The sequence below is a fragment of the Moschus berezovskii genome, chromosome 4 (assembly GCF_049115385.1).
Source record: "Moschus berezovskii isolate FMDL1 chromosome 4, NW_MosBer_1.0, whole genome shotgun sequence".
Taxonomy (NCBI): domain Eukaryota; kingdom Metazoa; phylum Chordata; class Mammalia; order Artiodactyla; family Moschidae; genus Moschus; species Moschus berezovskii.
In genome coordinates, this window is record NC_142463.1 from 110125113 (window position 1) to 110150234 (window position 25122).

The window sequence follows — 25122 nt, forward strand, 5'->3', positions numbered from 1 at the left end:
GGCAAGGCGCAAGCAGGGAAGCTGGAAGAAAACTCAAGGAGTCATAGGAACTGCAGACTGTTTATTCCCTCCAGGCTGGCACAGCAGCCGAAGCAGCAGACACAGTGTATTCTCTCGTGGTTGACACAGCTGACACACAGCCATAATGTAGCCTCAAGGGCTTTTTAGGGGCAGCTTAAGTGTTTACAGAACAAAAGTGGCCCGTGACCAAGAAGGTACATCGTGACGTGCAGAGTTTTAAGTGATCTCAGCTGTTACATAACCATATATTTACAAAACGTGAGGCGAGAGCAAGAGGCTGTGGGGCAAGAGCCTGACCACCACTATCTTGGCTAATTTGCTCTTTCCCTACAGACTGCTAAATAAAAACTGTGAAGGAGTCAATAAAACACAGAATTGTTATATTAAGGTGAAATTTTTCCCAAGACAACTTTAGATGAGCATCATCTAGAAGAACTTTCTGCAAGGCTGGAAATGTTCTAATACATATGCATTGTACAACAGCAATCACATGAGGCAACTGAGAACTTGAAATGAGGCTAGCGCAACTGAGGAACTGAATTAAAACACCTTACCACTGTACAGCCATTAAACAGAAAAGGGAGATCTGTATACATTACAATAGAAAGATCTCTAAATTATATTAAGCAAAAGAAGCAAGTTGCAGATGCAGGATAACATGTATAGTATGATTCCTTTCATGGAAAAAAAGTTAAATATGTGCTTGACTGGATACACAGAAAATAGAAAGAATTAACAAAGACTGAAGAACGGAACTCTTCACTTTGTGCCCTTCCATAATGTTTTGATTTTTCACAACAATGAGTATCTTTCATTAAAAATAAAAACATATACACACATCTTTGATTCACCATCACTGAAAAACCTGTACTGATAAACCCCAATCTAACCTGATAATCTTTTAATTTTCATTGGAGTATAATTAACTTACAATGTTGTGTTAGCTAACCTGATATTCTTTACTCAACATTTATTCTGTTTACAATATATAAATCTGCATTGTTTGTATATAGTTATTTAAATGTGAAGTCTTTTTCAGCCATCTATAGGTTATCTCCCCAATAAAAATGTTTTAAATCCTTAGGAATGGAATCCCGTCTTCCTAATCTCTACAGTATTTTCTATGTAAGCTTCTTTAGAGCAGGTTCTTTACAAATGTTGCTGAATAATATAAGTTCTGGAGAAAGCCTATATCAAATGGATACTGTATACACCTTTGGACCCCGATCTGTCTAGGTGCAAGATCTACAAAGAAGTCTTCCGCTTGTATCATACAAGTGGGCCAGCCAATATTCTCAGAGAATTCATTTGGTAAACATGCTGAAAAATCATTTGGGAAGATTTCTTCTGAGTTCTGCTTGGCTTTTAGTACCTTGATTGTGGAACCTACCCTCTGTTGACTGATATTAATACAGAATGTCAGCATCTACCCAGCTGATCTCAATTTGGTGTACCCACTCCTTTAGAAGACCTCTTAAATTATTTTTTGCAAATAACACTCTTAATAATATGAAGAGCAGATGGAAATAGGAACATATGAAAATAACCACGTAATACTACAAAAATAAACCAGCATATGGCTGAAGTTTGGTACTATAATCTATATCCAGCATTATTTCCTACTTACCAGCACTCATTAAACTCAGCTGGTAGATGTGGTTTCTAAATCTACCCTAGTCACTGGCTTCATATTCTCTTTTTTAAATAGATCCTACTAAGGAAACAAAACAATTCTGTTTTAAAGAAAAGATTTTCACCCTCCCCACTAACCATTATTCCATTTCCTCAACTGACTCTTATCATACTCTCCTATTCCTCCCATGCCAGTAGTTTCCAACCTTTATGATACACAAGAACTAGATCCCTAGATGATACCCATTAGAGATTCTGATTCAGTAGGTACAGGGCAAGGCCCTGGAATGGAATTTACATCTTAACACCATCCAACACAAACATCCTTATACACTCTGATTCTGATTCAAATTCTAGACAGTAACTATGAGAAACACTGTCCAAGCTCCCAAAACCCAGCCAACCCAGTCTGGCCTTTCCTCCTCGATAGCCAGAATCTCAGCTCTTTCAACCAAAGTGTTAACAATTAAGGCACCAAAGCTGCTGGACTAATAAAGCCACTAATAAAGCCATGAGACGTAATCACTATCAATATTTTGTCTTAGCTTAGGTCTAAGGATAAAATGCAGAGCTTACTTATGAAGTATCATATGAATTTAGAAAATGCTTTCACGCCCCTTGAGACTTCTTTGAGATATGTTCCTAGAAAACTAAACTGAGTTCTAATTCTAGCAGTATAACACATGGATTCTGAAACACAAAGTAACACAATGAATTTCTGAGACTTTAATAACATGGATAGAATTATCTGTGTCCCTGTTCATTCCTTTCTGCAGAGGTTTTTGAGCCTTATGAGCCTTGGACTTTGAGATGGGTTGATAGAAAAAGGAAGTGTCAATAAATGAACTTCAAGAAAAGTACAAATCTCCCCAAAAAGTGTGACATAAAAAAGCTTCATGTATGTAGATGTGGACATTTTTCTGGGGAGTGGCTGCATAGCTTTCAGCACATTCTCAAAGGGGTAAGGAATCATCTGGAAATCACTACAAACTAAGGCAATCTCTCATTTCCTCTACATATACAGAAACACTGCACAAAATGATGAGTGATGCCAGATTTTCACTATAGTACACTTAAAAAAAAATCACCAAAAACAATTTTAACAATCTTTATTTCACTGTTTTAAAGAAAGAACTTTTACTTATATTCTAAAACAAGTAAGACTTGCAGCAAGGGTTCTTACACCACGGATGACTGTAGTCAACGTTGCTTGTGTCTGATCAATTCTCCTTCCCTATTTCTGGAAACACTATCACTTCTTTTGAGTAACTGCTTATCCCAACCACACTGTTTATGAGGTGCTGCCAATCACAGGCCTCCATGCTTAAACAGTCTTCCTATCAAAGTCATGCAACACCAAGAAAGTGGGTATGTGATCAAACCAAACCAATCAGAGTTGCTCCTCTGGATTTTTCAAACTGGAGCCAGTAGGCGAGATTTCTTCTGATGTGGGAACAAAGCAAGAAGTGAATGGTGTGCTTATGATTATATTTCCAGCCTTACAGACAAAAAAGGTTTAAGAATAGAGTTGACTGACAAAAAGAAGTAGAGATAACAGCTGTAGAAAGAGAAAGCAGGCCTAAACAGCGCCTCAACTCCACTGCAGGTCTTTCCTTCTGCCCTTTCCGAAGTCTGGTTTCATTTGCCCTTCAGCAAGCTGAGAGTTAGGATTCTTTCATTTGCCTCAGGAAGAATTTTAACTAACACGATAGTCTTTGAGTAAAACAATGCGCTCTCAGGCAACCATATATAAAATTATATGTACATTTATGTTTCAGAGGCAGAATCTTAGCAACCAAAAGATTCCCCAAAAGACTCTTTAACAGAAAAAAGGGAGGGGGGATTTAACTACTGATTTAGAGTATATTGTTAAATACAAAATTAAATCAACTGAAAACATGCCTTTCCTTAAGATTTTAACTAATGAACATTTTACCATGGAGACCATGGACACAGAGGACAGTAAATGCAAACAAAAGCAGTTACCTTCATTTCCCACATCATCATTCATAAGTCCTCCCAGCCACATCTTCCAGTCCTCATCGTCTGCTGTATTGGGGTCATACATGTCTGGGGTGATGTCTGGAGCTCGGAGCTCTGCCTCTAGCTGCCCCAAGGGAACATCTTTCAGTGGCATCTTAGAGCGAGTTCGGAAAGCAATGAGACTGTCATCCATGGACTAGACAACGAAGAAGGAAACAAAAATCTATCACTGGATGCCTAATGCTTTCAGTTTCTCCAAACTTCATCATATCCTGTGTGCTTCTCTTCTTAGCTTAAACCACAAGGTCTCTTCTCTAAATCATTTGGGTTTATTATTCTTTGAGAAACATTAAGGACAATGACATCAACTGTTTTTTATTTTTTCTTGTTTTTTGTTGGTGGTGGTATTACCAATCTCTCTTTTTTAAAGTTTATATTCCATTTATAGTTAATATAAAATACTGGCTATATTCCCCATGTTGTACAATATATCCTTGTATCTTATAATGACATCAATTTTAAAATCAAAATTTCAGCACCAACAAAAAACACAAACAAAAAACTTGATGTTGTCCTTAAGATAAAATTTACATACCATAAAACTCACTCTTTTAAAGTGCATAATTATGTAGGTTTTACACTTGAGTGAGCCCCACCACTATCTAATTTTAAAACATTTGCATCACCCCCGAAAAAAACTCCATTTTTCCTAGCAGATGCCCCCCATTCTTCCCTGATCCCAGTCTCTAATAATCACTAATCTTTCTGATTCTATGAATTTACTTATGGAAATTTTATATAAAAGGAATCATACAACATGCGGCCATTTGTCTCTGGCTGCTTTCGTTTAGCATGTTTTCTAAGTTCATCCATCCTGTAGCATGTCTCAGTACTTCATTCTTTTTTATTGAGAAAAAAGGAAAGGAACACCGATACAGTATACTAATGCATATATATGGAATTTAGAAAGATGATAATGATAACCCCGAATACGAGACAGCAAAAGAGACACAGATGTATAGAACAGTCTTTTGGACTCTGTGGGAGAGGGTGAGAGTGGGATGATTTGGGAGACTGGCATTGAAACATGTATATTATCATATGTGAAATGAATCGCCAGTCCAGGTTCGATGCATGATACAGGATGCTCAAGGCTGGTGCACTGGGATGACCCAGAGGGATGGGATGGGGAGGGAGTTGGGAGGGGGGTTCAAGATGGGGACACATGTACACCTGGGGCAGATTCATGTCAATGTATAGCAAAACCAATACAATAATGTAAAGTAATTAGCCTCCAATTAAAATTTTTTTTAAAAAAAAGAAAAGAATAGAGAAATGTCTATTCATATTTTTCCCCATTGTTTAATTGGGTTGTCTTTTTATTGCTGAGTTGTAAGAGTTCATTACCTATTACAGTATTGTAATCAAGGGTCTAATCAAAGGTCACAAAGATTTACTCTGTTTTCTTGTAATAGTTTCATCGTTTTAGGTGAATTATCTGTTTTAACTTTTGAGTGTGGTGTGAGGTAAAATCAAACTTCACACTTTCACATATGAATTTTCAGTGCAGCAGCAGCAGCAGCAGCAGCACCAATTGTCTTTTATTTTCTATTGTTTTTCCAAATTCTTTTCTCATTTAGGTTATTACAGAATACCAAGCAGAATTCCCTGCTGCTATACAGTAGTTCCCTGTTAGTCACCTGTTTTAAATATAGCAGTCTGTACATGTCAATCCCAAACTCCCAATCTAGCCCTCTCCCCTATTCTTCCCCTTGGTAACCATTAGTTTGTTTCTAAGACTGTGAGTCTGTTTCTGTTTTGTAAGTAAAATTCAAAGGGATATATGCATCCCCATGTTCACTGCAGCATTGTTTAACAACAAACAAGACAAGGAAGCAACCTAAATGTCCACTGACAAATGAATGGATAAAGAAGATGTGGTACATATATGCAAACGAATGTTACTCAGCCATTAAAAAAAAAAACAAAATAATGGGGACTTCCCTGGTGGTACAGTGGTTAAGACTCCAGGCTTCTACTGCAGGGTGTACAGGTTCAATCCCTGGCTGGGGAACTAAGATCCCATATGCTGCATGGTGCAGCCAAAAAATTTTAAAAAATGAAGTAATGGGGTCTTCCTCGGTAGTCCAATAGTTAAAAATCTGCCTTATAATGCAGGGGAATCAAGATCTATCCCTGGTCTGGGAACTAAGATCCCAGTGGAGCAACTTAGCCCACACCCCACAACTGTTGAGTCTACATGCCACAACCAGAGAGCTCGTGTGCCACAAAGAAAGATCCTGCGTGATGCAACAAAGATCCTATGTCCTACAACTGAGACCCGATGCAGCCAAATAAATAAATGTGTATATATATATTTTAAAAAGATACTCAGAGTATATTTTTAAAAAGAATGAAATAATGCCATTTGCAACAACATGGATGGACATGCTAAGTATACCAAGCCAGGTTGAGAAAGACAAGTAACATATAATATTACTCATATGTGGAATCTCAGGAAAAAAAAAGGCAAATGAACTTATTTCCAGTTATTGTAGCACCATTTGTTGAAAGACTATTCTTTCCCCATTAATTGGTCTTGGCCCACTTGTTAAAGATTAAAAAAGTTCAAAGTGAAGTCCCTTAGTCATATCTGCCTCTTTGCAACCCCATGGACTGTAGCCCGCCAGGCTCCTCTGGCCATGGATTTTCCAAGCTTGAATACTGGATTGGGTTGCCATTTCCTTCTCCAGGGGATCTTCCTGACCCAGGGATCGAACCCAGGTCTTCCGCACTACCCAGGCAGACTCTTTACTGTCTGAGCCACCAGGGAAGTCCTAAAAGATTAACTGACCACAAATTAAGAGGGATTTTTTAATTTTTAAAATTTTTCCTTTATTTTTGTCTGCACTGGGTCTTCACTGCTGTACAAGGGCTTTCTCTAGCTGTGGTAATCGGGGGCTACTCTCCAGTTGTGGTGCATGGGCTTCTCTTTTTGTGGAGGACAGGCTCGAAGGCATGAGGGCTTCAGTAGTTGCAGCAACCAGACTCTAGAGCATGCGGGCTTCAGTGGCTATGGCACACAGGCTTAGCTGCCCTGCAGGGTATGCAATCTTCCCAGACCAGGAACTGAACCTGTGTTCCCTGCAATGGCAGGTGCACTCTTAACCAACTACCAGGGAAGTCCTAAGAGTTAATTTTTATACTCTCAATTCTGTTCCACTGGTCTATATGTCTATTCTTATGCCAGTACAAGACTGTCTTGATTACAGTAACTTTGTAATAAGTTTTGAAATCACTAAGTACAGACTTCCAACTATTTTCTTTTTCAAAACTGTTCTGGCTATTCTGGGTCCCTTGCATTTCCATGTGAATTTTAGGATTAGCTTGTCAATTTCTGCAAAATAAGCAGCTTGCATTTGGAAAGGGGTTGTACTGAATTTGTAGATCAATTTAGGAAGCTCTCCCTAGACTACTGCAATAATATCCCAACAGATTTCTGTTTCCTCTCTTGCTCTCCTATAGTTCATTTCCCACATCTTAGCCAAAGGGACATTTTTAACATTAAATCAGAAAAGATCACAAAAAAGCTTTTTCAAATGTTCCCAGATCTTTTAGATGCCTACCTCCTGCTTATTCAGATCTCAGCTCAAATATACCCTCCTCAAGGAGGACTTTTTTGATCATCCTATGTACAGCACTACAATAGGCACTACATTATTTCCTTGCTTTTATTTAGTCCACTCCTTACTCATCTCTGAAATAATTTATGCATTTATGGTTTCTCTCTCTCCAGCAGACTATAAGGTCCAAGAGGAAGGACCTTTTCTGTCTCGTACACTGTTATTCCCCACCTTCAGTCATTCAGTATGTGTATGAATAAATGATTACATAAAAACTATTACATCCCAACACTATTATTCATTCACTCCAAAGCAGGGTGATCAAATTAAGTGACCCTTGGGACCTCCCTGGCAGTCCAGTGATTATAAAACTCTGCACTTTCACTCTGGGGGGCACAGATTTAACCCCTGGTTGGGGAACTAAGATCCTTCATGCCACTCAACTCAGCCAAAAAATTTTTTTTTAATTTTTAATGAAAATTTTAAAAATTAAATGGTCCTTTCAGAGCTGTTTTATTCAATATTCTGTTTTTAAATTTTAAGACAGACATATTTTTCATTGACTGGCAAGACTATTAGGGAAAACCTAAACATTAAAAAGAACTACCTAGGGCACCTGAAGCTATCACAACATTGTTAATTGGCTATACTCCAATATAAAATAAAGTTTTATAAATAAATAAGATTCTTGCTTAAACTTATCAAAAAATAGAACTAGCTAAGGATGGGATTTAGAAAGTCACCATTTGACAATAACCATAGTAATGATTGTTTCAATCAAGAATAAGCAATGGATGCTTAAATAAGTGAGTGAAAAGAATAAGCAATGGATGCTAAAATAAGTGGGTGAAAAGATGTGTTACCTCAAAAAAAGATACATTTTAATTGATTTTAAAATGGAAAAATAACATTTTTATAGCAAGGGAAAAAAAGCAGACACCACCTTAACCATATGATCAAATTTAACATGACAGAAGTCACGTGCCTCCTGATACGATGCACTGAAAAGGACACATTACTTGTGGGATATTTGTGCCAAAAGTACATCACCTGAATCAAATTATGAAAAACTATCAGAAAAGTCAAAATAGAGGAATAGTCTGTTAAATAACTGCTTCATAAGGTTCAAAAATGTCAAGGTTAAGAAAGACAAAGATTGAGAAAATGTTCCCAATTAAAAGTGTCTAAGCGACAAGACAACTAAATACAACATGGAATCCTAAAGGATCCTGGATCACACAAAAATTGTTCTTCTTTGGCTTTATGCAAAGGACTATTGGGACAGTTGGTAAAATCCAAATAAGGACTTTAATAGATTTTATATATAATATTATACCTCCTTATTTTCATAATCAAATGTCCTCATTTTTAGAAAATATACGCTAAGGTATTTAGGGGTAAAGGAGCATCATGACTGCAGCACACTCCAAAGTCACTCAGGAAAAAAATATGTGTACAAAGAGAAAGAAGGAGGAGATGCTAAAGCAACTGTGGTGAAGTTTAATTTTAAGGAATCTGGCTGAAGGCTTTTTCTACGTTCCACATTTAAAAATTCTCTCTGTGGGACTTCTTTGGTCGTCTAGTGGCTAAGACTCCACACTCCCAATGCCGGATGCCAGGTTCAATCCCTGGTCAGGGAACGAGATCCCACATGCCACAATAAGAGTTCACATGCGGCATCTAAAGATTTCACATGCCACAACGAAGATACAGTGCAAACAAATAATTTTTTTTAAATGCTCTGTCACATACCTTTATTCCTTCCTTAGGAAATGCCATTCCCACTTAATTCTCACTTACAATAAAATAGTACAAACCGAACAGTACCAAGGACCTACAATTTCATGACATGAACTTATTATATCAGAATATAATATCTTTATAATATCTTCCGTCTCCCTTCCCAATTTGAGCAACAACATTTGCTTTCTCAGCAATCGAGAGTTGCGTTCACCTGGAAAGAATCCATGCAGACCGGACTGGAAGCCAGCTCTTCATCTACTGCGTGCAACTTCTCCATGAAAGTACTATCCCTGGTCTGTTTGGGCTTTGGTGGGGGTGGAGGCCCCATGGGCACTACCTCAGCACTGATGTGCCTGATGGCAGGTGCGGTGACTTTCTCAGCCTAATTAAAAGAGACAACTATGTTAAAAAATGAAAGGGGGGAGAGGAGGAAAAGTGGGAGAAAAAAAAGAAGCAGGAAGAGAGAAGCACATCTTTCACATGCTAGCGAGTTTTCTCTTCCCAGCCAGATAGAGGTAAAAAAAATAAAAAAACAAAGACACTGTCAAGTACATTAATCTAATAGGTTTCATCCTATTTCCAATGAAGCCAACAGGATGCTACTTAGGTTACTGAAAATGAGAAATAAATTAAAATGGCTTTAGAATATTAGAAAATACATTCAAAAAAGAGAGGGGCAGAAGAAAAGAAACCCTGCCAGTCACTCATATTTGTACCCTTAACAAAAATTCAGAAATCTCTCTCCCTGTCACTGAGTTCCAGTTTTCTCTTGACCCTTCACTGACTTACAGGACTTGGAAATTCAGTTATAACCAGTCACAAATACAAGGACGATAATGGCATGGTTACTGATCTTGAATCATGTTTGGCAAAAGGTGACAGCTCAGAATCACCAGGGATAAACTATCTATTTATACAGTTAAATAATCTACTTATACAGTATTTCTAATTTATCTTATTAGCATGGTATGGATTTACCTCTGATAATATGCCGCTCTCTTCATCTGTTTCAGTCATCTCAGAAGACTGCCTCAATCGGGATTTCTTTGCCCCACGTGGAGATGAAGCGGTGCTTTCCACATCACTTTCCAATAAACTCTACAAAACAAACCCGGTTCACTTTCATATTTATGCCCCTACCTCATTTTACTAAGTCTGAAGTATCTCAATAGAATGAATCATAAAATATCAATCACTGAATTAGTAAGAATAAAAGAATAAAATTTAAATAGAAGCTTAATTTTCTGAAGTAGGAACAGGGATCTGATCACTACACTCACCAGCGTCATAACCTCTGCAAAACTGTAAGGCACTGATTTAAAATCCTTTAACAAACAAGTCAAAGAACACTTTAAAAAATAGACTTGTTACATAGCTATAATGAAAATGAAAAAACTACAGTCACAAGCAAACATAAAATCTCAAATGACTTGTGGTGAACCAAATTTTAAAAAGGCCGCACAAAAGAATCTATACACTAATATGTACACTAATGGTTCCATTTACATAACTTTCAGAAACAATAAAAAACTGAACATAGTGTATAGAGCTGTATATTTCGGTGATATAAAGATAAGCAAGGAAATTAAGTGAAAGTCACTCAGTTGTGTCCGACTCTTTGCGACCCCATGGACTGTATAGTCCATGGAATTCTCCAGCCCAGAATACTAGAGTGAGTAGTCTTTCCCTTCTCCAGGGGATCTTCCCAACCCAGGGATCGAACCCAGGTCAAGCAAGGAAGTAACTACCAAAAAGTCAAGATAGTGGTTATCTGTAGGGGAAGAGAAGTGATTGTGATAAGAGGTGTCTGGCAACATTACATTTAATGACTTTAAGGAAGTTTAATGAGGATTAGCTTTATAGTTATTCAAGCTGTATAGTTTTATCCTATGCACAGTTCTACACATTATATATGTGTATTATATTTCATAATACAAGACATGAAAAAAATCAAGGGAACATGAAAAGGAGTCATAGTCTTAGATTTATACAAAGAAAGGAGTTGAAAAAAGTACTGTGTTTCAATCCTCTGTATAGAACAAGTGATATTACACAGGAAGCAAAATACAGTCTGCCTTGTGGAACCAAAAATTTTCTATATTACCAACTAACACTCACACAGGTAACCACTGACCTCTTCAGCAGTCTCATCTTCTTCTTCGTCATCTGGCTGGTACTCTTCATCTGAGGAATCATCATCTTCAAGATGGATATCCACAAACTGAGGAGGCTACATAAGTATAATTATAGAAATAAAATAAATTGATTAGAAAATAGGAATCATATGTACTTGGAAAGTAAAGGGAAGAAAGCAGAGCAGGTAAAAAGAAATCCTAAGAGCATAAGCAGCTAAAGCAAGCAATAAGAGTCAAGAGTTAAAGAAAATTTACCCCTTGTGGCTCAGGGGTAAAGAATCCCCCTGCCAATGCAGGAGACACAGATTCGATCCAGGAAGACCCCACACCCTGCAGCGCAACGAAGCCTGTGCACCACAACAACTGAGCCTGAGCTCTAGAACCCGGGCTCCTCAACGAGAGAAGCCACCGCAGTGAGAAGCCTGTGCGCCACAGCTGGAGAGGAGCCCTCACTCTCCGCAACCAGAGAAAAGCAAAGAACCAGCACAGCCCAAAATAAAATAATAAATAAATAAATTTTAAAAAACAATTTTTAATCTCTAGCATGAGAGACAAACCTAAGAGTAATAGAATGGAAAAAACCAAAGCTGAAATTTAACAATATATAGGTCCAAAAAAAGTTAACAAATAAAAGGGTTTGGAGACTGATGAAATCTTTCTTGAGAAGAACAGAATTACCGCTTCCAAATTTACCTTAATTTCATTGGTCTTCTTAATTGGTGAAATATTCCATGTTGGAATTACCTACCAACAAAGAATATAAATAGGTAAGTTCTCTTAACTAAAATGGACTATTTTTCATTTTTACTTCTCTACCATCCCAAGGTGGAGAAGGAAATGGCAACCCACTCCAGTGTTCTTGCCTGGAGAATCCCAAGGACAGGCGAAGCCTGGTGGGCTTCCTTCTGTGGGGTCACACAGAGTCGGACACGACTGAAGTGACTTAGCAGCAGCAGCAGCAACCATCCCAAGGAGCCATGGAACTAACATGTAACTACAGTGATGTAGGGGTACTGATCTACACTCTCAAATATTTGTCAGAGCTTGGCAGAAGAAAAGGAGAGACAAATCTTTCCCCATCATTAGCATTTCTGCCTTAAACCTAATAATAATCTGTATTACCCATAAATGGACAAAGTGTCCGTCTTGCCTACTTTATATTACAGCTTGGGTTCACATAGAATAATAAACGTGGAAACTATTTGTAAGCAACCACAGTACACAAATCTATGATATTATAGGCAATAGCAGCCATTTGTATCAATTAATAATCAATCACATAAATTGTAATTTTTCTTAATCAATTACATAAAGCTACCATAAGTATGCCTCCAAAAAGCCAGCCATGGAAAGTTCTTAGGGAAGGATTTAGGGGTGAAGAATCAATTTGTACACAACTTCTTTTCAAAATAATACAGGAAAAAAAATAGATATATGTACATATAAAGCAAATATGGCAAAATTTTACAACTGTTAAGTCTAGATGGAATCTAGATTCACTCTAAAATTCTTTTAACTTTTTCTTAATTTTTAAAGAATAGAGTTGGTGGGGGGGAAGTTTTTTAAAGAGTCCTTTAAAATCTCTTATATACTCTTGACAAAATGCCATTAGAGTGTGTAACTGGAGTGTATAATTTCTTGACCATCTAATGGTGACCCAAACAAAATCATCATGAACAAACTCCAGTAGGTCATTAGGTTTTGTCTCTAGAAGAATCCTTAGGTCCTCCATATCTTCTCAGCCCTGCTATGTTGTAGCTATTCACCTAGCTCTGTGTAGCCAGGCCCAATATACGGTAAAGGGAGTAATGTGATTCAGCTCCACAGTTCATCTCATGTTTGTTTTTAAACCAACAGATTTCCCTACTGCCAAATCCATCAGGAAGGAGTCACTCTATTAAGCATTAAAAAGCAAGAGAAATGGACTTTAAACCTTGCTCCCCATATAAACTACAGTCTTGGCATGTCCACCTTCTATGCAACTGTATACATGGTTGGTAAACATAATCTAGAGCCTGATTTGGATCTCCTTGGGTTTTTTTTTCCAAATCAAATATGGAATTAATGTTAATTATATTCTATGTCAGGCAGACTTCATATAACTTCTGTATCATTGATGGCTGCTTTCATCATAGCTACCACATGTTCATTTGTAATTACTTTCCCGAAGATGAAATTTCACTTTATGCAACCAGAGTTAGTCAATTAGATATATATATAGATATATATAGATATATATAGATATATATAGATATATATAAATATATATAGATATATATAGATATATATATATATGATGTGATTATCAAAAAAAGCCAATGCATGGGACTTCCCTTTGTGGTCCAGTGGTTAAGAATCCACCTTCCAATGCAGAGGCCTCAGGTTCGATTCCCGGTTAGGGAACTAAGATCCTATGTGCTTTGCAACTTGGCAAAAAAAAAAAATTTTTTTTTTAATTGGGGGACATTTAGCACGAAAAGAGTGTTATGAGAAGATATACTAGTATTCTTCAACTAGAGGAAAGGTCATATGAAAGAGGAGCAGATATTTCCTCAACAGGGCTGCAAGGAACAGAATCAGACAAACAGACAAAAACCGTAATATGTATTTTGGGTCCAGGAGGCAAATCTTCCTATCAGAGATAGAATGGACTTCCTCAGGACTAACTCCTGCCTTGTCACAAAAGGTCAGCACAAGCTGGACATGTGCTTGTTAAGTAGAAGAAAACACAGTCCCTAGCATCAAAGAGCTTGCTGTACTATATCAGAATGCTTCAAAAGTCTTCAAATGGCTCTCAAACCTTAGTATTCAACAATGCATATTCCCAGGCCCTACCCATGGGTCCCAATTCCTCAGTCTGAGGTGAGCCCCAAAATATGTATTTCTCAGTAAACACTCGTGAGGGACCCATACTAGGATGATCGTGATTAATTACCCTAGATTAAACAGTTCCCTGACAACACAATTTGAAATATACTACCTTAATCACTTTGCCACATATCTCATAACATGAACAGAAACACTGTCCTCACTCACCGCTTTCAAACATTCCAAAAGTTATCTACCTAGCACTTCCAAAAATGCAACTAAAATAAAAATAAACTATGACAATAATTTCACATATTCCATCTCCACATGTCTTTTTGCTTTTTATAACTATTCCTTTAAGGAGGAAAACCTAGATCATAATAAATCTTTCCTACAGTTTTTGCCCTACAAATAACTTGGAATTAGATAATATTAACAAAGCTAAATATACAACAAAGAAAAAACAGAACACCTACCACTCCTTTTTCCACCACTTCCTTCAGTTTAGAGCGTGTCATTTTGGGCTCCTAAGAAGGAAAATGAGAAGAAAATATTCAGTAAAAATCATGGAGTGACTGAGTTTGTCCCTAACTGTTACATTATTTACAAACTTCCAAATGACCTCCTTCCTATACTTTGCCAGTTTACAGATAGCTCTGTCTTATGACACTGAAAGAACAAGAACTACTCACAAACATTGGCATATCTTCCGTCTCACTGATGGCTGCTTTCATCATAGCTACCACATGTTCATTTGTGATTACTTCCTGGAGAAAGAGGAAATTTCACTTTATGAAACAAGTTTGTATTATCCAGATAACACTCATCTCTGTGTAACTCTACCAGATATATGTAGAGGATAAATGAGAGCTAGATACTCAAATGGCTTCAGATTAGGGTAAAGCAAGGCAACTGAAAGCAAAGAAGCTAGTTTTGGAGAGAAGCACACAGCTTCCAACAATGTAGTAATCACCCTCATTAGCTGATACTAACAGGAATGGCGCACATTAAAAAAATAAAATTCCCCAGTTAACTATCTGCTTAAGAGAAACAGTAATAACAGAAGTCTTATAAATAGTTTTACTTCTACATAGCAAAGAAGAGAATTTGCTTATGTGCAAAGTACTGTAAACTGTTAACTGAGCATCTTTTCAGACATATTCACCCACAAGGGTAAATCCACCTTGAACATTATCATCTCCCATTATCTTCGAATCTGCTAAACAAGAAACAATCAAATCAGTGGAAGGAAGCTGAGGAACAGTTTATCTTCTCCATTAAGTTCTTTCATGTGTGTTCACATTTCAAACTTCAGCCAAATGCAAAGAGAAAGCTACCTTGAAATGCAGAATCTTTTACCACCAAGAACACATAAAATTAGTAATTCACATACCAAGACTACAAAGTTTCCTCATTATTTCCACTTGCTTCCTGGGAAAGAACTGGACTCCCACTACACAACTGCCCCAGTCGCACTCACATGAAGGATGTTTCGCACGTTGACTGCCGTCAAGTTGTGCTGCTTGGCGCCGTCCTCTAAGGTGCGGTCAAGCATGTCATCCAGCTTCAGGTCACAAGACAAAGTCCTTTCTTCTTGATCCCTTCCATCTCTTTTCCTCTTGGTACCCTTTTTCTTTTTTCGCCTTTTCTCATTTTCTTCACTGTCATGCTCTTCTGCAAATAAACCAAGAACATCACCAGAATACCAAAGCAACTGCTCCCAAAACACAACCCAAAAAGTCAACAGTGAAAGAAAAACCACCTGCCAGCTGTCTGGTCCTGGAGTCAAAGAAGGTTATGATGGAACAGTGGTGAGAGTGGCAGATGTGGGAAGAACACAGCAGTAACACCCAACATTCCCTGAATACTCCTATTAGGCCAGGCATTCTTCCACACACTTTACACACAGTACTTCATTATTCCTCATGACAACCATATGAGGCAGGGACCGTTCTTTCCCCACTGTACAGAGGAGAAACTGAGGCAGAAAGATTAAGCAACTTTCCCAAGAGCTAATAATGACAAAGCCACGTTCTGAGGCCAAGCACTTTAGCTCTAGAACTGTCTTAATTATGACTCTATACTGCCCAGATAACACATCAAAAATCCAGGACTTATCTTTCAGATTTACAACTTAACTGGGTTACCTTGGCAACAGATTAATTTTTTTCTTTTGTAAAATACAGATATCTTCCCACCAGTGATGCCATGCAGATTAAGTAAAATAATATCTATCAAAGTGCCTTATAACCCATAATTTATCATTATTATTATTATTACATTACTGACTTTAGAAAAGAGAAAAACAAGGAGCTAACCAATAAAAACATCCACTCTGAATCATATTAAAAAGGGGGGAGGGGATGAAGTACCTCTATTCTACAAGAAAGGAGTACATATATAACCAGATAAAAGGAAAAGCTTCTTGATTATTTAGTTCAGTCAAGCAGTTGTGCGCAACTCTTTGCAACCCCATGGACTGCAGCACGCCAGGCTTCCCTGTCCATCACCAACTCTCGCTTGCTGAAACTCATGTCCATCGAGTCGGTGATGCCATCCAACCATCTCATCCTCTGTCATCCCCTTCTCCTCCTGCCTGCAATCTTTCCCAGCATCAGGGTCTTTTCTAATGAGTCAGTTCTTTGCATCAGGAGGCCAAAGTATTGGAGTTTCAGCTTCAGCATCAGTCCTTCCAATGAATATTCAGGACTGACTTTCTTCAGGGTTGACTGGTTTGACCTCCTTGCAGTCCAAGGGACCCTCAAGAGTCTTCTACAACACCACCATTCAAAAGCATTAATACTTCAGCGCTCAGCTTTCTTTATGGTTCAACTCTCACATCCATACATGACTACTGAAAAAACCATAGCTTTGACTAGACGGACCTTTGTTGGCAAAGTAATGTCTCTGCTTTTTAATATGCTGTCTAGGCTGGTCAGAGATTTTCTTCCAAGGAGAAAGCGTCTTTTAATTTCATGGCTGCAGTCACCATCTGCAGTGATTTTGGAGCCCAAGAAAATAAAGCCTGTCACTGTTTCCATTGTTTCCCCATCTATTTGCCATGATGAAGTGATGGGACCAGATGCCATGATCTTTGTTTTTTGAATGTTGAGTTTTAAGCCAACTTTTTCACTCTCCTCTTTCACTTTCATCAAGAGGCTCTTTAGTTCTTTGCTTTCTGCCATAAGAGTGTGTCATCTGCCTATCTGAGGTTACTGATATTTCTCCCAGCAATCTTGATTCCAGCTTGTGCTTCTTCCAGCCCAGCGTTTCACATGATGTACTCTGAATAGAAGTTAAATATTTAAGCAGGGTGACAATATTTAGTCTTGACGTACTCCTTCCCCCATTTGGAACCAGTCTGTTGTTCCATGTCCAGTTTGAACTGTTGCTTCTTGATCTGCATACAAATTTCTCAGGAGGCAGGTAAAATAGTCTGGTATTCCCATCTCTCTAAGAATTTCCCACAGTTTGTTGTTATCCATACGGTCAAAGGCTTTGGCGTAGTCAATAAAGCAGAAGTAGATGTTTTTCTAGAACTCTCTCGCTTTTACGATAAAACAGATGTTGGCAATTTGATTTCTGGTTCCTCTGCCTTTTCCAAATCCAGCCTGAACATATGGAAGTTCTTGGTTCACACACTGTTGAAGACTGGCTTGGAGAATTCTCGTTAATCTTGAGGAAGATTATCACACAGTACCAAAATGAGGTCCTCATCTCTCTGAAACTTTTTGGTCTGCTACCAAATGAAAACAAGGAATTAGAGAAAATTAACATCAAGACAATCTTTTTGGTTTAAAAAGGTTTTATGACCTGCAACCTGCACTCTGGCAATATTTATTCTGTGAAAATTAGTAACTTCAAACAACTGCTTTTTCACTTATGAATATATATGAAGAATTTGATAAGTGCTCATAACTTTCAATCCAATAATTCTGCTTAAGGAAATAACTATATATGTAATCACTGAGCAAACTCTGGGAGATGGTGAAGGACAGGGAAGCCTGGCATGCTGCAGTCCCTGAGGTCGCAAAGAGTTGGACACAACCGAGCAACTGAACAACACATGTAAAGACTAATCAAGTTATTTATTTCAACATCAACTACTTATGCAAAAACATGGAAAACACCTAAATACCAATTGAAGAAAAACACACAACCTGAAAGTTACAAATTATGTTTATTATCCTTACTGAGGACTACAGCCTTGAAGACAGCCTCTCAGATGGTTCTGAGGAGCTGTACCATAGAGATAAAGGAGAACCCAGGATATATAGAAGTTTTTGCTGAAAAAAAAAAGATACATAGTTGAACATCAAAAGATTACTGCTAACTGCAAAAAATGACATCTCAAGTTAATGATTTAGTGCTTTTCTATGTAAGGGAAGATGTAAGAGTTGTGGGTTCACTGGAGTTATTAGCTATGCATCTTAACTATTGAGGGCCAATATCCTTTTTTCTCTATCTTGAATTCCCCTAAGGGCACACCCTTAGGGTGAGGACGGTGCTGTGGCTACAGTGGCTTGTGGGCTGACAGTAAGCAACATTCATTCTTTTTTTTTCATTCATTCTTTACTGAAAAGGCAGGTAACACTTTTTGTGTGCACAGGCAATATGAAAAAAAAACAGTTACGTGAAGTGGGACACCCATATACTGGACTGTAACTGAGCCATTAAAAATAACCATCTGTTGAATGGACACAATGGACTTCACGCATGCATGCATGCCACCCACCTCCCCCTCTTCTTTCAAGAGGCTTTTGTTGCTGCCTTGGCATGAAGGTCAGTTAGAACATCTCCCAAATACTGAGTTCAGTCCCTTTTATGTGAGCCTGGGGGGTGGGGTGGAGTGGACAACAAGTTAAAAATGACTACAAACAATTTTTAATAATACAGAAAAAAATTGATAATGACTTTTAAGAGACAAAAGGTAGAATTCAAACATACACACCTTACATCTGTGTAACAAACTAAAATGGACTATCCTGAGGCACATTCCAACAGAGTGATAGATGCAAAAGAAATATAAAACTCTGGAATGCATCAGAAGTGATAAAGTGATAAAGCTCTTTACTGATGGTCATTTGAGAAAGCAGCAAAAGGGAAATCATGTAGCATAATATACAACAAAACTTTCTAAAACGTTTGTATTCATATCTTTTCCCAAAGTCTTTCTTCTCACCTCATTTACCTCTTTTCTCATAAACTCCAAAACTCCTCTCTCTCTCACCACTCTTAAATCTCCTCTTCGCTCTTCCTTTCCTCTTGCATCCTTTCTCATGCAGACCAATCCAGCCAGTTCCTGCTTTCTGTAATCCCACACCTTTCCCTCCTCAGTTCATCAGCACTTGAACAAAGACCCGGTACTTGCAGAACAAGAAAAGGATTTCTGACACCTGAAGAAGTTTTGATTCAGTTTCATATTCATAACCTATCAAGTTGTTAGTAACACTATCAACTGCAAAACTAAGGAGAAAAAAGTTTGAAAGACACAAGTTAAAACTATTACTATTATACTAGAAATAATAAAGTATGTTATTAGCTAAAATGTAACCTAATAACTTAAAATATTCATTACAAAATTTAACCTACAAAATGTAACCAAAATTCATAAAAGACCAAAAAAAGAAAACTTACAATGCAAGCAGCTAAAAATTTATAAAATTATATATAGACAGCTGATGAGTAACCAAATTACCCTTTAAAACAGTGTCCTCAAACTCTGTGGCGAATCCACTGTAGACTCACATTTTTATAAATTAAGAATATAGCCAAGAAGAAGTAAAACTTTCACTGTTCGCTGATGACATGATCCTCTACACAGAAAACCCTAAAGACTCTACCAAAAAACTACTAGAGCTAATCAATGAATGCAGTAAATTTGCAGGATATAAAATCAACACACAGAAATCCCTTGCATTCCTATACACTAATAATGAGAAAATAGAAAGAGAAATTAAGGAAACTTATTCCATTCACTGTTGCAACGAAAAGAATAAAATACTTAGGAATATATCTACCTAAAGAAACAAAAGACTTGTACATAAAAAACTATAAAACACTAGTGAAAGTAATCAAAGAGGACACTAATAGATGGAGATTTATACCGTGTTCGTGGATTGGAAGAATAAATATTGTGAAAATGAGTATACTACCCAAAGTAATTTACACATTCAGTGCAATCCCTATCAAGCTACCAAAGATATTTTTCACAGAGATAGAACAAATAATCTCACAATTTGTATGGAGATACAAAAAACCTCGAATAGCCAAAGCAATCTTGAAGAAGAATAGAACTGGGGGAATCAATCTGCCAGACTTCAGGCTCTACTACAAAGCCACAGTCATCAAGACAGTATGGTACTGGCATAAAGACAGAAATATAGATCAATGAAACAAAATAGAAAGCCCAGAGATAAATCCACGCACTTATGGACACCTTATCTTTGACAAAGGAGGCAAGAATATAAAATGGTGAAAAGACAGTCTCTTTAACAAGTGGTGCTGGGAAAACTGGTCAGCCACTTGTAAAAGAATTAAACTAGAACACTTCCTAACACCATACACAAAAATAAACTCAAAATGGATTAAAGATCTAAAGGTAAGACCAGAAACTATAAAACTCCTAGAGGAGAACATAGGCAAAACACTCTCTGACATAAATCACAGCAGGATCCTCCATGACCCACCTCCCAGAATATTGGAAATAAAAGCAAAAATAAACAAATGGGACCTAATTAAAATTAAAAGCTTCCGCACAGCAAAGGATGGAGAAGGCAATGGCAAGCCACTCCAGTACTCTTGCCTAGAAAATCCCATGGATGGAGGAACCTGGTAGGCTGCAGTCCGTGGGGTTGCTAAGGGTCGGACACGACTGAGTGACTTCACTTTCACTTTTCACTTTCACACATTGGAGAAAGAAATGGCAACCCACTCCAGTGTTCTTGCCTGGAGAATCCCAGGGACGGGGGAGCCCGGGGGGCTGCCGTCTATGGGGTCACACAGAGTCGGACACAACTGAAGTGACTTAGCAGCAGCAGGAGCAGCAGCAGAGCAAAGGAAACTATAAGCAAGGTGAAAAGACAGCCTTCAGAATGGGAGAAAATAATAGCAAATGAAACAACTGACAAAGAATTAATCTCCAAAATATACAAACAGCTGCTACTGCTACTGCTAAGTCACAGTGGACTCTGTGGGAGAGGGCGAGGGTGGCATGATTTGGGAGACTGGCATTGAAACATGTATATTATCATATGTGAAACAAATCACCAGTCCAAGTTCGACGCATGATACAGGATGCTCGGGGCTGGTGCACGGGGATGACCCAGAGGGAGGATAAGGGGAGGAGGGAGGTGGGAGGGGGGTTCAGGAAGGGGAACTCATGTACAGCCGGGGCGGATTCATGTCAATGTATGGCAAAACCAACCAATATAATATTGTAAAATAATTAGCCTCCAATTAAAAAAAAAAGAATACAGCCATACTGTCAAATGTTACAATTTTTACAATGTTATGAATGTCAAATTTTTAAAGTTTTAGTCTCAGTGTCCATGAATTATTTGTTTCAAACCAGTAACAAACAGTTCTCAACTAACACTGGTTTTCAGACCACATTTTGAGAAATACTGCTTTAAAATACACACAGAAAAACATTAACCCCAATAAAAATATAATAAAGACAAATAAAAAAACAAATTAAAAGAACTAAGAAGAAAAGTTATTACAGGATTAAAACGGAAATAAAATTTACTACAGAAAATATTTTTTTAATGGAAAAAGCATCAGAGTTAACCATAACTCCCATTTAGAATGGTTATCTTACAAGAATCAATGTAATGACTGTGGGGTAAGACCATCCCAATTAACTACATCCTTCTAAATCACATCACACATATTTCTCCTCTGATTTCTGGTTTTAAGGCTGAGTTTAATAGGGAATGTGGTTGTATAAGGAAAATTTAATACATTCCAATACACTGCACAGACAATCCAAGAAAGAACAGATAATTCAGTTACTTGTTACTCTGTTTTAGAACTAACCTTTTAGTTGACATCAAAAAAAGAGAAAAGTCTGAGAAACTGCCTCAGTCAAGAGAAGTCTACCCGGCTCCCGGCGGCGCAGACGCGAGAGACGCCCGGCTCCCGGCGCAACCGACCACGTGCAGAATCGTGGCTGAGAGGAGCTGCCCCGCACCCAGGGTTAGGGCGGTGGCCGAGAGGAGCTGTACCACGTCCAGGAGGCGGTGGCTGCTTGGGCACCGGAGGGCCGAGAGGAGCTGATCCACATTCAAAGCAGGAGGGGCGGCCTTGAGGAGATACCCCTCGTCCAAGGTAAGGTACAGCGGCTGCGCCTTGCTGGAGCAGCTGGGAAGAGGTACTCCACGATCAAGTGGAATATAAGAATCCAGTGTTCTGGGGAGGAAGGAACAAGATGGCGGAGGGATAAGACGGCGAGACCACTTTCTTCCCCACAAATTCATCAAAAGAACATTTGAATGCGGAGTAAAGTCCACAAAACAACATCTGAATACTGGCAGAGGACATCAGGCTCCCAGAAAAGCAGCCATTGTCTTCTAAAGGAAAGAGAAGAAATCAAGCTCCACCCACCAAAACACTGACACATGCCTCCCTAACCAGGGAACCCGGACAAGTCACCCGTCCAACCCCACACACAGCGAAGAAACTACATAATAAAGAGAACTCCACAAACTGCAAGAAGAGGGAAAGGCCACCCCAAGCAAAGCAATATAAGCAAGATGAAGAGGCAGAGAAATACCCAGCAAGTAAAGGAACAAGATAATTGCCCACCAACACAAACAAAAGAAGAAGATATAGGGAATCTACCTGATAAAGAATTTCAAATTTTGATGGTGAAAATGATTCAAAATCTTGAAAGCAAAATGGAGTTACAGATAAATAACCTGGAGAAAAGGATTGAGAAGATGGAAGAAAGATTTAATAAGGACTTAGAAGAAATAAAAAAGAGTCAATATACAATGAATAATGCAATAGATGAGATCAGAAACACTCTGGAGGGAACAAACAATAGAATAACAGAGGCAGAAGACAGGATTAGCGAACTAGAAGATAAAATTGTAGAAATAAATGAAACAGAGAGGAAAAAAGAAAAACGAATTAAAAGAAATGAGGACAATATTAGAGACCTCTGGGACAATGTTAAACGCTCCAACATTCGAATCATAGGAGTCCCAGAAGAAGAAGACAAAAAGAAAGACCATGAGAGAATACTTGAGGAGATAATAGTTGAAAACTTCCCTAAAATAGGGAAAGAAATAATCACCCAAGTCCAAGAAACCCAGAGAGTCCCCAACAGGATAAACCCAAGGCGAAATACTCCAAGACACATATTAATCAAATTAACAAAGATCAAACACAAAGAACAAATATTAAAAGCAGCAAGGGAAAAGCAGCAAATAACACATAAGGGGATTCCCATAAGGATAACAGCTGATCTTTCAACAGAAACTCTTCAGGCCAGAAGGGAGTGGCAAGACATACTTAAAGTGATGAAAGAAAATACCCTACAGCCCAGATTATTATACCCAGCAAGGCTCTCATTCAAATATGAAGGAGAAATCAAAAGCTTTACAGACAAGCAAAAGCTGAGGGAATTCAGCATCACCAAACCAGCTCTCCAACAAATGCTAAAGGATCTTCTCTAGACAGGAAACACAGAAAGAGTGTATAAACTTGAACCCAAAGTAATAAAGAAAATGGCTACGGGATCGTACTTATCAATAATTACCTTAAACGTAAATGGGTTGAAATTTTCAAAAAGGCTAGGAAACAATTCTCATAGCCATCAATAGTTCAGTGTTGAGTTCATGAATAGTTTTTAAAGTTTGGGACAAACTGTAGTATTTGCTATTTAAAGTACTATTTGTAATTGGCATATTACGATGTAACATTGGTCTTCATTTCCAACTTAAAACGCCTAAAAATGCCTAACAGGTTTTTAGATTTGTGAATTTTAGTTGAAATGTATTTTACGATGTTACTAAACCTGCAGAAATATTGAAATATTTCAGAGAACTTATTCACTGTACATTTAATTTATTTTATTTATAAAAGTTATGAACTGTAGAAAGTTTTACTTGTTGGGGCAAATGCTTGTTGCTTCAAATGCTTGTTGCATTTGAAGTGCTAGTTACAAGAAAATCAAATACCTTCAATGTATAAATGCTATTAAGTTTTTAAAGGACTCTGGAGTATAAGTAAGTTTGTTTAAAGAAATTTAGTCTATTCAACCTGAATCAGCTCTGTCAAACATTAATTAAAAGCCTCATTTTAAATAAATAAATAAATAATGGTGGTGGGAGGGAGGGTTGGGAAGCTGGCTGGAGGTGGAGATGGTGAAGTTTATAAATCTAATTAAAAATGAAGTTGCATTTCCATTTTCCAAATCCACCCATCCACCAGCGTACTTTGTCACTAGACATTATGTACGATTTTACTTTGCGACAGAAACCATTACATTTAAAAATTCATTACAGCAAGGTGAGTTAGACACATGATGGATGCAGCTTTAATTCTGCCATATATTATTACAGTTAAAATGTAAATGATGAAAAATATTTTGTGCTTATCAGCATTTATGTGGAAATGTGTTTTACAGTGATATATGTTATATTTCTATTATTGTGATGAAAAAAAAAAAGCAATACAAAAAGACGAAGTGTTTATTAAAACATGAAAAAAAAAAAGAAATAAATGGTTTTGCAGCACTGAAGAGATTATAGAAAGTAAATAAGCTAGATCAGACCTGTTTTATGTAGTAATTTTATAGTTTATTTTAATTATTTCAGTTGTAAAATATTGTTATACTGTTAATTAGTTCTGATTGTTCATGTTAAACTATTGTAAAGCAAAAAAATAAATAAATAAATAAAATTTAAAAAAAAAATAGAACTAACCTTTTATTTTACTTTTAAAATACTTGGATACCACTGACTCTGAGAATTTTAAAAAACTGAAATCAAAAAAATTTTTAAAAGGAAGCTGCTCTATAAAAATCAGACTAGAATAAAGAAGGAAATCTAATTTCTCCTTTTATGAAAAAGGTGGGATGTGGCTTAAAAACAAGGTATTCGCAAAGGAGCAGATTTAATGAGGTAAGCAATAAATTGAAAGTAAATTTGCACTGTAAATGTACTGTA

General features: G+C 37.5%; 1 protein-coding gene across 4 annotated transcripts in view; it reads right to left on the bottom strand.

Moving 5' to 3' along the window:
* GON4L (gon-4 like) overlaps window positions 1–25122 on the bottom strand; it is a 91247-nt gene that overhangs the window by 42571 nt on the left and 23554 nt on the right. For all 4 annotated transcript variants that reach the window (XM_088835858.1, XM_055403096.2, XM_088835857.1 and 1 more), the window contains 8 exons: window positions 15426–15619; window positions 14638–14712; window positions 14422–14472; window positions 11831–11881; window positions 11137–11232; window positions 9981–10100; window positions 9214–9384; window positions 3640–3832 (listed from right to left, as the gene is read on the bottom strand). In XM_088835858.1, the coding sequence (XP_088691984.1) occupies window positions 3640–3832; window positions 9214–9384; window positions 9981–10100; window positions 11137–11232; window positions 11831–11881; window positions 14422–14472; window positions 14638–14712; window positions 15426–15619 (951 nt within the window). The remainder of the gene's footprint in view (window positions 1–3639; window positions 3833–9213; window positions 9385–9980; window positions 10101–11136; window positions 11233–11830; window positions 11882–14421; window positions 14473–14637; window positions 14713–15425; window positions 15620–25122) is intronic.